Source organism: Propithecus coquereli, unplaced genomic scaffold (assembly GCF_000956105.1).
Source record: "Propithecus coquereli isolate 6110/MARCELLA unplaced genomic scaffold, Pcoq_1.0 Scaffold644, whole genome shotgun sequence".
In the NCBI taxonomy this organism is placed as follows: Eukaryota; Metazoa; Chordata; class Mammalia; order Primates; family Indriidae; genus Propithecus; species Propithecus coquereli.
Window position 1 is genome coordinate 326,686 of NW_012152441.1, and position 12,246 is coordinate 338,931.

The 12,246-nt window shown below is 53.7% G+C and overlaps 1 protein-coding gene across 1 annotated transcript; it reads right to left on the reverse strand.

Moving 5' to 3' along the window:
- Window positions 1–1,756: 1,756 nt before the first annotated feature.
- TFF3 (trefoil factor 3 (intestinal)) lies at window positions 1,757–4,684 on the reverse strand. Its single transcript, XM_012659980.1, has 3 exons — window positions 4,565–4,684; window positions 3,060–3,206; window positions 1,757–2,061 (listed from the first exon to the last, which is right to left on the reverse strand). The coding sequence occupies exons 1-3, from the start codon at window positions 4,644–4,646 to the stop codon at window positions 2,048–2,050; spliced, it is 243 nt and encodes an 80-aa protein (XP_012515434.1). The 5' UTR covers window positions 4,647–4,684; the 3' UTR covers window positions 1,757–2,047.
- Between the last annotated feature and the right edge of the window lie 7,562 nt (window positions 4,685–12,246).

The window sequence follows — 12,246 nt, forward strand, 5'->3', positions numbered from 1 at the left end:
CATTTTTGGCACAAGTTGGCAGCCGGGGTCAGCGTCCCTGGCAACAGATGCATCTCTCAGGATCTGCCCGGGCCGTCCTGGCTGCTTCATCCCAACAGCGCTATTTGCTCATCTCTGGACAGACCAGGTGGGTTGAGGTGCAGCCACCAAGAAGACATGGGCTCAGGAAGGTCGGCAGGATGGACAAAGAGGGTGTGTTCTGGAAGATTCCCTCTTGCAGGATGTAGGGTGGTGAGCCTGCTGTGGACCACTAGCTGGAGGGGGTCGCCAGGACCCCCAGGCAGGGACTGGCTTCTGACATCAGGCGGTGGACACGCAGGAGAGTGATGCGCCAACCGGAGGGGATCCCGGGCTTCCGGCACAACCTCCCAGGACGAGCCTGTCACTCTACTCTTTCTCACATGGCAGCTAGCTCGAGCCACCACATTCGGGGCAGCAAGAACAACGCTGAGACCACCGGGATGCCTGTGACGCACCGTCCTGTCTAAGGAAGGGACAGGCCCGGGCAGAGGAGTGGAGCAGCTCTCCAGACGGGGACCCACCCAGCGGGGGCTCTGGGAGGCCCTTCCTCTCCAGGTGTCGGGGCAGGTGAGAGCACAGTGAGGGGGTGTCAGCAGTGACAGCAGAGGGGGCAGTGCCCAGGGATGCAGGGGCAGGCAAGGAATCATTGGAAATGCGGCTGTAGGACCGCAGGGAGGCTGCAGAGTCCTCCTCCCAGGGCAAGGCCATGGGCAGTTAGCAAGGGAGGAAGCAGCTCCTAGTCTTTGTCCTGGGCCGTGGCAGTGTGGCCTGAGGCTGAGGCCCGGGGCCCGTGACCCACCTCCCTCAGCCCTTAAAGGCTGGGCGTGGTCTGGGAGGGAGAGGGGTGCCGGGGTCCAGCTAGGAGGACATGCTGGAGGGAGAGGACAGTGCCGGGTGGCAGGTCTCAGAGTGGGGAGGCCACGCTTGGAGTGCACTCCTAGGGCTGGAAAGCTCCCTGCTGGGCGTTAGAAGGGACACCAAGGGCTTTGAATTCAGAGATGGAGACATGCTGACATGGTCCCCTCTCAGCAGGTGCTTTTGTGAAAAGGCTTTTTCCTTATCTGTAAAACAAGGGTTACAACATCTCATTTCCGGGCATGTAGTGAGCTCCAGAGACCAGGCCCCAAGTGAAGCTCAGGAACAAGGGCTGTTGTTCTCAGGGAGTGGGTGTCTCTCTTCCAGCGGGGAGAAATGGCCCAGACCAGGAAACCCACCTCCTCGAGCTGTCCTCTGCCGCTGGGCAGAGTGGGTATCTGGCCTCCAGAGAGTCCCCCCAGCAGCAGCCACCGGGAGGCTCCACCAGAAACGGTCCCGGTGTGAGCGGAGAGTGGCCAGTCCCAGAAAGCGGTGTGGGTGGGGGACGCGCAGACCCAGAGGTGGTTCAGACTCCACGAGGGCCTGAGACGGGATCCTCAGTGACACTAATGTATTCACACGGCTGCACCCATTTTCATAAAACATAGAAAATAAAAGCCCACCCAAGGTGACACAGGTGTCAAACTTGGTTTGCAAACAAATACCAAAAGGGACCAGTTTGTAAGATGGTTTTACTGGCACAAGCTCTTCACCATGAAAAACATGAATCATTTTTTAAAACCTATATTTGAAATGTATTTTCTCAGCTCACACAAGGAAGTGGCCACTTATCAGGTTCCTGCCGTCCCCAGGCGAGACGTGAGATATCCCCACACCTGGTGCTGCCTGGGGATTATTTCCTGCCCTTGAGGCCGGGGCAGACCCTCTCCTGGGAGACTTGGTGACACCCTCCGGCCACCCCCAGCTGGGAAATGACGGGAAAGGAACGAGCGCGACACGGCGGAAATAAAACACAACGGCGGAAAGTTCAGGAATGAGGAGCCGTCCTGGTGCTGGGCATGGGGTCTTTATTCTCTAAGGCGTCAGCCCCAGACACTAACTCGCAGCAGAAGCCCCTCCAGGAGCAGAAGGACAGAAAGGTGGGACAGCAGGCAGGGCACCCAGAGCATGGCGCCTCGTGTCCCAGGGCGCTGGGGGCAGCAGGTGGCATTCAGAATGTGCATTCTGGAAACAGAACAGAGGCGTCATCGTCATCCCCAGCAGTCTCGCCTCCCCCCGCCAGCTGTCTGCCCTTGAAGGTCCAGGCAGGCCCCGCCGTCGGCCCGCGCTGCCTTCTCCCCCAGCCCCCACCACAGGGGAGAATAACCCGGTGCCCCACGGACCTTGCCCCACCTCGGACCACCAGGTGAGATGACAGAGCCCAGGGGAGGCCAAGAGGCAACAGGCCGCTCCCTCCCGGTCCTGGAGCACCCCCAGACCCCCACCCCGGCCTTGCTGGGCAGGGCAGGGGCCTCCAGCATTGATCGGGGAGCCGGGTCAGCTGGAACTCGGCCTCCCCTTGTTACCCTGGGACAAAGGCAAGAGTGGCTCCTTTGGGTGCTGCTGCCAGGAAGGAGCCTCACGTAGGCCCATCCTTGGAAGGCGAGCTTGCACCTGGACACGCCAGACAGCTCCTAGCGGACTGCCCCACCCAAGCCACCGTGCGCCTGCCCAGGCGCAGCTGACAGCAGCCGCAGTGCACGTGGCCCCTCCCAGAGAGCGGGGGAGGAGGGGCAGGGTGGGGATGGGGGTATGGAGAGGTGCCACCACCCGCCTGCCATCTGCTGTGGGCATGTCACAGATGACAAGGACTCTGGGTGGTAGGTTTGTGGACAACAGCCTGCAAAATCGGCCCAGCTGTCCAAACCTGTATTTCCCATTTCTCTCAAGAATAGTTTTTAAACCACCTTCCTCTACATAACGCCTTAGCATTGAGCATCTTTTTGAAACAGTTGCTTTTGTGTTTTACACGAAGGGGACAGAAGAGGACGGCCACTGTCCTGGGCGTGAAGACTGCCGTGAGGCCCACCTAGGGGCAGCACAGGTGCTGGGCATCCGCCAACGGAGAGCCTGGGCATGTGCCACTTCCTGGAGGCCCAGAAAGGCCGGGACCTCCGGGGACACCAGGCCACGTGTAGCAGGCCCCAGGCCACACTGCTGCCGGGCTCGGGGCTCGGGCTCACCTGTTTCCTGCAAAGGCTTGAAGCACCAGGGCACCTGCGGGATGCTGGAGTCGAAGCAGCAGCCCCGGCTGTTGCACTGCTCGGGGGTGACCTCGGGGTAGCCGCAGTCCACCCTGTCCTTGGCCGGAACGACACACTGGTTTTCCGCTGTCCCAAACAGAGCCCAGTCAGCCCCAGAGCCTTACCGGTGTGACGCTCGTTTGCACACTTCATTCTGCAAGTTTGCACCCCTCACCCGATGTTCCCACGTTCAAAGGATGGCAATACCCCCGCCCCCAGGAGGATCGGCTTTCCATGCAAATATTTAGAGAAACATTCTGTTAAATGCTGAACTGAGGGAAGCTGGCCACTGGCCTGGGTGTCTCTTTCCCTTGGCACGCTCCTATCGTCTTGTCAGGAAGTCAAATACGGGCCTGGGTCCAGCTGGCAGGAGCCCTAGGAGTCCAGGGTCCCCTGAACCAGGAAACGAAGTTCCCCTTCATTGTTGGATGGCTGAAAACCTGCCCCTTGTTCTAAATGAACAGCGCAGCAGGAGGCGAACGCCTCATAGGGAAAAGCCGGGTGCAGGCAACTTTTTATTTCCTTCCCGTATCTCCCGTCCCCAAGTTGTTGAGCTTGTCACATCTTCCCTGTGCATCCCTCAGTCTCCAGTACTCTTGTTCCGAGCAAGCCTATGTGTCATTCTGTGCAGCCAAAGTTCACTGTGTCTCATTAGCTAATGGGATTTTACCTTAGGAAAATGGAAATCACAAGAAATCTCTTAAATTCTCCCCTGTCGCTGCCAGTCCCTGATTCCGTATCCTAGTGGTCCCACACTTTGCTTGCATTGGAATTGGCCAGGGATCTCTGAAACCTGCTGCTGCCTGGATCCTCCCCGCCCCTCCGGAGACTTCTGGATTAACTGTCACCCCTGGCATTGGGGTTTTTCGAAGCTCTGCCAAGTGTGGGCACCATTGCCCTCCGCCCTGCTCAGTGGACAGCCAGGAAAGAGCCACACCCCAATTCCTCCAAGCAAGGATTCAGGAAACAGCCGCGGCCCACCCAGAGCAGCCGCGCAATGGCTAGAATGAACACTGTACACACTGAAAATGTTCTGAAAGTGGTCGTTCTCTCATCTGTCTTTCTGATTTGTTCTGTAAATGTGCGACAACGATGTATAAAAACCTAGATTGCAATTCAGAAATCCTGGCAAAGAAGGCTATGGGATGGCAGGGGATGGGCCCGGGTGCAAACCCTGATTTCAACCCTGCCCAGGAGGACTGCCTTAGGGAAGTCATAACTTTCTCCGAGCCTCGGTTTTGTTGTCTGTAGCACGAGCACAGCAAGACCCACGGTGCAGGGCTATCGGAGAGAAAGTGCGCATCCGACACTTGCTAAATGTTGCATGAACGTGGGGGCTCGTCCGTTTCCTGGCTCACACGCCCACCGAGAGCCCCCACCTGGACCGCCCGCATCCCTCCCTCGTCCCCTCCGCCTGCCCCTGGGGAGGCCGGGGCAGTACTCACACAGTCCAACGTACTCCTCGGCCCTGCCGGAGGGCACTGAGGCCAGCACCAGCACCAGCAGGCAGAGGGCTCTGGCCTCCATGGCGACAGATGGGCTCCGAGGACCAGCTACTCGGAGGATCTGCGCCAGGAGAGTCATTTATACCCCGGTGTTTGCACAGCTGCTCTGGACCGCGCGGACGCGTGTGTGTGTGTGTGTGTGTGCGCGCGCGCGCGCACAGGGCTCTCCCTCCGCCTCCAGCTTCTCCTGCACGGGACTGTCACGCACCCAACAGCTCTGACCCCGCTGCCTTGGCAGCCAGCAAGCAGCGGTGGCGGATTCCAATCCGAGTTAATGTTCCTCTGTTGGCGGGTGGGCTTGTGTCAGGAAAAGGATGAAGGCTGTGCCACCCAGCCAGGGCCCACGCGGAGGACCCCGGCTCAGTGACGAGAGTTCCCCAGGCCACCGAGCCCCAGGTCGGCCTCGATACCGGGAAAACCGAGGAGCTGCGGGTCAGGGGTGTCGTCTCCCTCACACGTTCTGAAAGGCGGGGACTCCTTTCCTTTCTTTTTTGCTTTTTTCCTAACCAAAAAAAAATTATTAACTACAGTTTAACAAATGTATGAAATAAATGTCTTCGATGCATTTTAATAATAATGTGATACACACATTTGGTTTTTAAAATCAAACAATACAAGACTCTCCTGTCCAGAGGCATCTGTTTTTGACCCTTTCTGAGGCATCCTGCCAGAAATTTCCTCTCCAGAGCTAAGCACATTTTCACACAAATGGAAACTGACTATAGGTCTTTGCCCGGTTTGCTTTTATCCTTAAAGAAGGATGTATCATGGAAACTGTTTTATAGCAGCATACCTAGATGAGACAGGAACAATTAGACCCATTTCCCAGAGAAAGAAACTAAGGCTCGACATTTCGGGTGCCTGCAGAGGTAGCCCCGGCAGCCCCACTGCACTGGGGTTCTACCCACTTCGGCGGGACTTGAACTCAGCTCTGGGCGTTGACAGCCACCTCCCACGGAGTTCTCGGCTAGGGCAGGGCAGGAGACCGATCTCATTCCTGGGAAAACATGGCATCCTACTTTTATTGTGTTCTCTGTTTCTGTACCAACAGGGGCATCTGATGTTACTCAGGGATTCTTCCGGAACCTCCATTTGAAGAGCCGCAGGGTGCAACCTTTCACCTCAGGAACTTGTGGTCATTGGCACATATATGTAAGTGAGCATGGATCATAGGCCAGGCCCTCGGGCACCAGGAAGACCCTCTGACCTCAGAGCCCACAGGCTAGTGAGGGGGAACCAGCTTTAAAGCATAAATTGTGGTGCAGTACCATAAGAGCTGGCAGGTTGGGGTGAAATCTGACAGGGTCTTGAGGGATGAATAGGAGTTCGCTAGGTGGATGTAAGTCAGAAGGGCACTTTAGTTAAGGCCACAGCACTCCCAACTTGGCACTACTAACTCACCAGCCACAGAAAACAGAGTCAATGTGGCATGCGTAGGGTTATATGATCCAGGACACCTCTCAGCTCCCTGATACTGTCACTCTTGGTTACTCACGCCAGCAGAGACTCAGGTGGAGGAAGGAGGTACAAAGTCATGCTGGGGCCGCATGCTCCGGCAGCGTCCTGCTGACCAGCTGTCACTCGCTCTGTGCCCGCCTTGGATGCAGCCCCTCCCTCTGCACAGAATTTCCTCCCGCCTTCCGGGCATGGGCTTGCGGGCCTCTGCTGAGTAATTGAGAGCCGAACGCAGATGTTTTCAGGAGGCAAACACAGTGACCAGTTCAGCGATGCTCCTGCCTTTTGACACATAGTCCATCAAGGACAAACTGGGTGTGTGGGGGGACTAGGAGAGTGCCGTTGTCACACACCAAGTGCGGAATGGGAAGGGTTAGAAAACGGAGAGGCGCGGTGTGCTCGGAATGGAAGGCATTGGCCCCAAGGGTCCCCTCCCAGACCCCGGGTCTCTGGTGTGAATGAACACTGGGCCAGTCCCCTCCTACCACCGACGAGGAGGACGTGTGACAGCCCCTGGTGGGAAACAATGTCTAGCCCAAAGAATACTTCCTGACATTTTAGCCACTCGCCTTGGGAAGCAGCCACGAAGCCCTCTAAATCCAGAGCATCTGGGTTTGGGACTATCGCAGCAGTCCCACGTGCAAGGGACAAGGAAAGGTTCCCAGGAACGCACGGACCCATGACCAGAGGTAACACTGCCCCTCACTGTGCTCCTGACTGACAGCCTTTTGCACCCAGATGGGCCCTTCTCGAGCAGCCAGACCAGCTCCACCGGGAAACAGCCGAGAGGCCCTCACCCAGGTGTGGCTGGTGCAAGTGGAGGCCTGGGAGTCACCTCACCTCCCGGGTGACAAGCACCAGTCTGCAGGTCTGCACTGAGCGTGTCCTAGGAGGACGGCAGGGAAGGCCTCTTGTCCCAGACCCAGGTTTATCGCACGCGGTTCTCATAGATAGCCCCTGCGGGTGCAGTGCAGGCAGCCGGGTACGACAGCCCCGGACAGCACGGGTCACCCCCCAGCCGAGCCGGGCAAGCCCCTGCTGCGCTCAGGCTTCAGACTCTGACCTGGGAATCAAGCTCTCGCCACTGAGTGATTTCCAAGGAGTGTCTTCCCCCTCAATTCATGTTTTTCCTGGAACCTCGGAATGTGTCCTTATTTCGAAATAATATTGTTGCCGATATAATTAGTTAAACTAACATAAGGTCAAAATGGAGCAGGGTGAGCCCTAAGTCTAATCTGACCGGTGTCTTTATAAGAAGAGGAGAGGCACGGACACACCCAGAGGGATGGTGCTGTCAGCACAGACGCGCAGGGAGCGGGCCACCTGCTGTGGACACGGGGACCGCAGCGATGGTCTTCAAGCCGCGGGCACCAAGGATCACAGACAACACCAAGCTGGAAGAGGCCAGGACGGATCTCTCCTCCGGCCTTCAGGGGGAGCACAGCCCTGCCGACACCTTAGCCTTGGACTTCTGGCCCCCAGACCGCGAGAGAATAAATTTCTGTTGTTTAACGCACCCAGTCTGTGGCTCTTGTCACGGCAGCCCCGGGACACTGACACACCCAGGGACACCTGGCTCTGCGAGTCTATTTTAACCTGTGCTTTCTGGTGTGAGGGGAGGGGGAGATCCCAACCTCTTGTCTCACGATGACCACTCCCTCTCCACTGGGGAGCTGGACGGGCCCTGCCCGAGGGGACCCTGTGTCCCCTCTGCCAGCTGGCGGCCTCTCTCCCATCCCACGCCCTCCCAGGCCCCGACCTTTGTCCTCCCAGTGCCCCTGACTGCCGGTCTCCATGAATCACTGGCTGTGATCGATCGCCGTGTTTGCTGGGTCCCGTCCCACGCCCCACACGCCACCAAAGTAATCCCCGCGTAGGCTCCTCTAATTTCCTTGTCCCCAGGAGGCTAAGACAACACCGGGCCAGCTTCCTGATGGGGCCCGGATCGGGGCTCTGCACGGAGGGGGCAGGACACGCGGCAGCCCGTGCCCAGGGCACAGCCCGACAGGGGAGACCGTGTCGAACCAGGATGCTTCCAGATGGGTTAGTGGGGTCCCAGCAGCACTTATGCCAGGACAGCAGGTGTGAGCGGGGCTTGTCCCAGGCAAACTGGGACCCGGACCACCTGCCGAGCCCCCTCCCTGCGTCGCAGTCGCTTCCCGAATCTGACTTGATCGCTGTGGGTCCCAGACAGAGGGGGGCACAGGCGCACCCCGCTCTGGAAACAAAGACGCAGCCAACCAACCCCACACCAGTGTGACATACTCTGTCACGCTCTGACATACGTGGTTGTGCACTGATGGGACAGGTGCGTGGGACACATGTGTGTGCGTCCGCGTGCGTGTGTGTCTGGCCCTATAACCCGGCAGGGAGCTGAGCCACCACGCAGGGCTCGTGGCATCGCACCATTAAGTGTCTTTGTCTCCCGTTCTGTGGGGACCGGTTCTTCCCCTTTTGGAAAGAAAAGTCAGGTGACCCTATGACTCTAAAGTCACAAAACATAGCTGCCATTCAGGAACGGGAGTGTCCAGTTCCCTATGATAGTCAAAATTCTGAACTCGATTCGCAGTTAGATATTTTCACTGGATGCTATGGGGGAATGAGTGGCAGTTGTCAGCGTGACGGTGGCGCTGAGCACTCATGAGGGTGTGTCCGTAAGTCTGCGGCACACAGATGGATCGCGTGTTTATATACAGATACTCTTATCTCTTTGAGATAGGTACTGAAATACCGTGTTGTAATCTGTGGAACTCCCTTCAAGCTACTTCAAGAGGGAGAGGCAGAGGGGGTGAGTGCAGATAAAACAGGACTGGCCATCAGCTGATGATCGCTGGCACTAACTGATGGGCACACGGGGGTTCGTTATACTGCCGTCTCCGCTTTAATATGTGTTCGGAATTTGCCATAATGAAGATGCTGAACCTCCTCCCCTCGCCCAGCCTGCTGCTACCCGGGCAGGAACACCGGCCGGGCAGGGGAAGGGAGAGGGGAGGACAGGGGTGTAATGGAAGCTCTTCCGGTGTTTCCCAGGCTGGCTCCAAGCTCCCTGGGCCCAGCAGGTGCTGAAACCAGCTCCCCGTCTCATGTGCTGCTTTCGGGGGCCCCTCAGAGATCGCCACCTGCAGACCCTCCAATGCTGGGGCTGCACTTTCTGCTAGCTCGTCAATTTCTCCTCCCCGCCCCGGAAATGTGGCGGCGTCTTCAGTGTCTCTGAGACGATGCCTGTTCACACCTCAAGTGTGTCTTCTGCACAAGACCAGGGACGACTGGCACAGTTGTCTTGTATCCCGTGACTTAGCTCTGGTTCCCCAGAAACATTCCTCCATCCTGCACACCCACACACCCTGGAATGCAGGCCGACCCCGATGGCTCGTCCTGCTCCCTGCCAGAGACTGCGTTCTCGGGAACCGGAACCTGGAATCTCCAACCAGGGGGGCGCGTGCCCAGCTCTCTCGGTGGTCCCCTAACACCTTCCTCGGGAGACTTGAGACTGGAGGCAGGAGTGCCCACCCCTGCCCCTTGAGGCAAGATGGCAGTGGGGGGGAGCCCACAGCACGTCCACGGCTCTCCAAAAATTCTCACACATCGTTTTCTCCAAAACTCTCTTCTCTTAAACTTTTCGGTGCCTCAGCATAGGCAAAATATTTAAGAATCATCTAACAATCCTTAGCCAGTTTTTTTTTTAACATTTCATTGTCTGTCTTCTCACTTTGAAACGTGGCACCTGCTGCTGACCAGTGCGTCAGCTAAGCTTCCACCCTGACGCCAGGAGCAGGAGGAGCAATGGGCATGTTGTAACTGTGTGTGTTCCTGGATTCCGCATTTAGCATGGAACCCGGAGACAGAGGTCTAAATGGGTTTCCTGAGGGCCTCTGATGGGCAGGTCACTGCGGCAGAATCTGGTGAGAAGGAACAAAGGCGAAAACTGTGCGGCTCCTTCCCACGAGGGACGTTAGAGCAGAGTGGGGGACTAGGCAAGCGAACAAACTGCGTACTTTGCTGGGGACCTGAAAGACGAACCAAATAAATACAGGTGCCTATTCATAGATGAGAAGGCCACGCATTCCACAGGTGGAGAGTTTTTCAAAATAAACGTTATATTCAACACATTTACTATCAAAGTCTCAACAGAAGATTTTTATAAAGCATCACAAATGGACTTTAAGGTTTCTATGGAAAGGTGAAGAGCCAAAAGCATCCAGCAAAATAAAGAATGAGCACCGGGAAGAGGAAGAGAAGGCTCAGAAGGCACCTACCCTACCAGGTATTAAGACTGATTATAAACCTGCGTGTGGAAAGCAGGGAACATTGGTGCAGGGATAGAACCTAACAACTGAAGCAGAAAAGGAAGGCCAGAAATAGATCCGCTTACATAGGACGTGTGGATGATAGCAGAGATATATCTCATATCAGTGGAGAAACAGAGGACAATTGAATAAACGGTACCAGGATAATCAGTTATCCATAGTTTAAAAAGACAAATTTAGATCCTTACCTCACAACACTAAGGTATTTTTAATTACCTGCATTGAAAAAGGAAAATTTAGATCCACGACTTAACAACCCATTAACAAATTTCCAGATAAATTAAAGGCCCAAAGTAACAAGTAAAAATGTAAGGCATTAAAAAGAAGTATAGACAGCCAACTAGCCCATCCCGGACCCAGCCCTCCTGGATGTAGCAGTGAAAACTCTGGAAAATACACGAAACAATGACCTGGTGGCACTGGAGTGTGCAGAAGGCACAAAACAAAACGACCCTGTGAGATTCTGGAGGGGAGTTGGCATTTGGAAGAAGGAATGCGAACGGTGTGAATGTATCATATTCATCGACTTTTGCTCAAGGGTAGGTCAAAGTAGGTGCCATATAGTTGTGGCTAAAACTCCAGTAGAAATCTGCGATCTTTCTAGCCGTTCTTTCTCAGTGTACTGCGAACAGGGAAAATCCAGCTGCTAGAAAGTGAAGGAGGAACTCCAGGAAGGAGAGCACCAAAGAGGAAGAGCTACAAATTCTGTGTAAAAACTCCTTCCAAATTCCTGTGGACCCACGAAGCAGGCGTGTATGGGACAGACTCCGGCTAAAGATAAAAGAACTGAACTGAAGTTTGAATGCTACCCCAGAGGCAGGGTTTGAAGTTTGAATCCAACTTAGCAAGTTGCCTGCCTGTTAGCATAAACCAATGAGACAGACAAGCAAACATAATACTCTTCAAAGGAATCTAACAGAATCTACAGTCCCTACAACATAACAATATAATGTCCTGGATACAATTCAAAATTACTAAGCACACAAAGAAACAGGAATGTGTCATCCATTAGAAAGAGAAAAAATAATCACCCTGAGATGACCCAGATGTTGCAATTATCAGACAAAGATTTAAAAATGGTTATTATAAGTATGCTTGAGGAAATAAAGAAATATGTGTTCATAATGTATGAAAAAATAGAAAAGCAAAAGAAATAAAAAAAGAAAACTGTATAAAAATAACCAAATAGAAATTCTAGAACTGAAAAATCTGTGTGTGAAATAAATCTGCATGTGAATATAGATTACATAAATAATAAATAAGTGAGTAAATAAATAAATAATAAAAATATATGTGAAATTAAAACTTATTCTATGGTCTTAAACAGAATGAAGGTGACAGAGGAGAGAGGAAAGAGCCAATTAATACAAAGATAGAGTAACGTAAATTATCCAATTTGAAGAACAGAGAAAACAAAAGGCTCAAAAAATGAACAAAGTCCCACAGACCTATAGGACAATGTCGAAAGGTCTAACAGAATGACATAGGGGGAAAAAAAGAGAAAAAATTAACAAGATAATAAATAAATTGAAAAGATAAAAAAATTGATAAGCTTCTAACTAGGCTGATCAGGAATAAAAAAGAGGACACAAATTGCCAACGTCAGGAATGGAAGATGGGCTATTGCTAGCATCCTACAGACATTAAAAGGATAATTAAATAATATTTAGAACAATGCAATACTAACAAATTTGACATGAAATTTAGATGAAATGGACAAATTCCTTGAAAAACACAATTTACCAAAATGGATACAAGAAAAAGTAGAAAACCTGAATAGCCTTATGTTTATTAAAAAATTTCAAAAGTGCTATCAAAAACCTTCCTACAAAAAAAAAATGCAGACTTGAGTGGTTTCGC

Coding starts and splice junctions, on each gene's coding strand:
- TFF3 (XM_012659980.1), bottom strand. CDS start 4,646: ATGGAGGCCAGAGCCCTCTGCCTGCTGGTGCTGGTGCTGGCCTCAGTG. Junction 3,207..4,564: donor CGAGGAGTACGTTGGACTGT/GTGAGTACTGCC, acceptor TGTTTGGGACAG/CGGAAAACCAGTGTGTCGTT.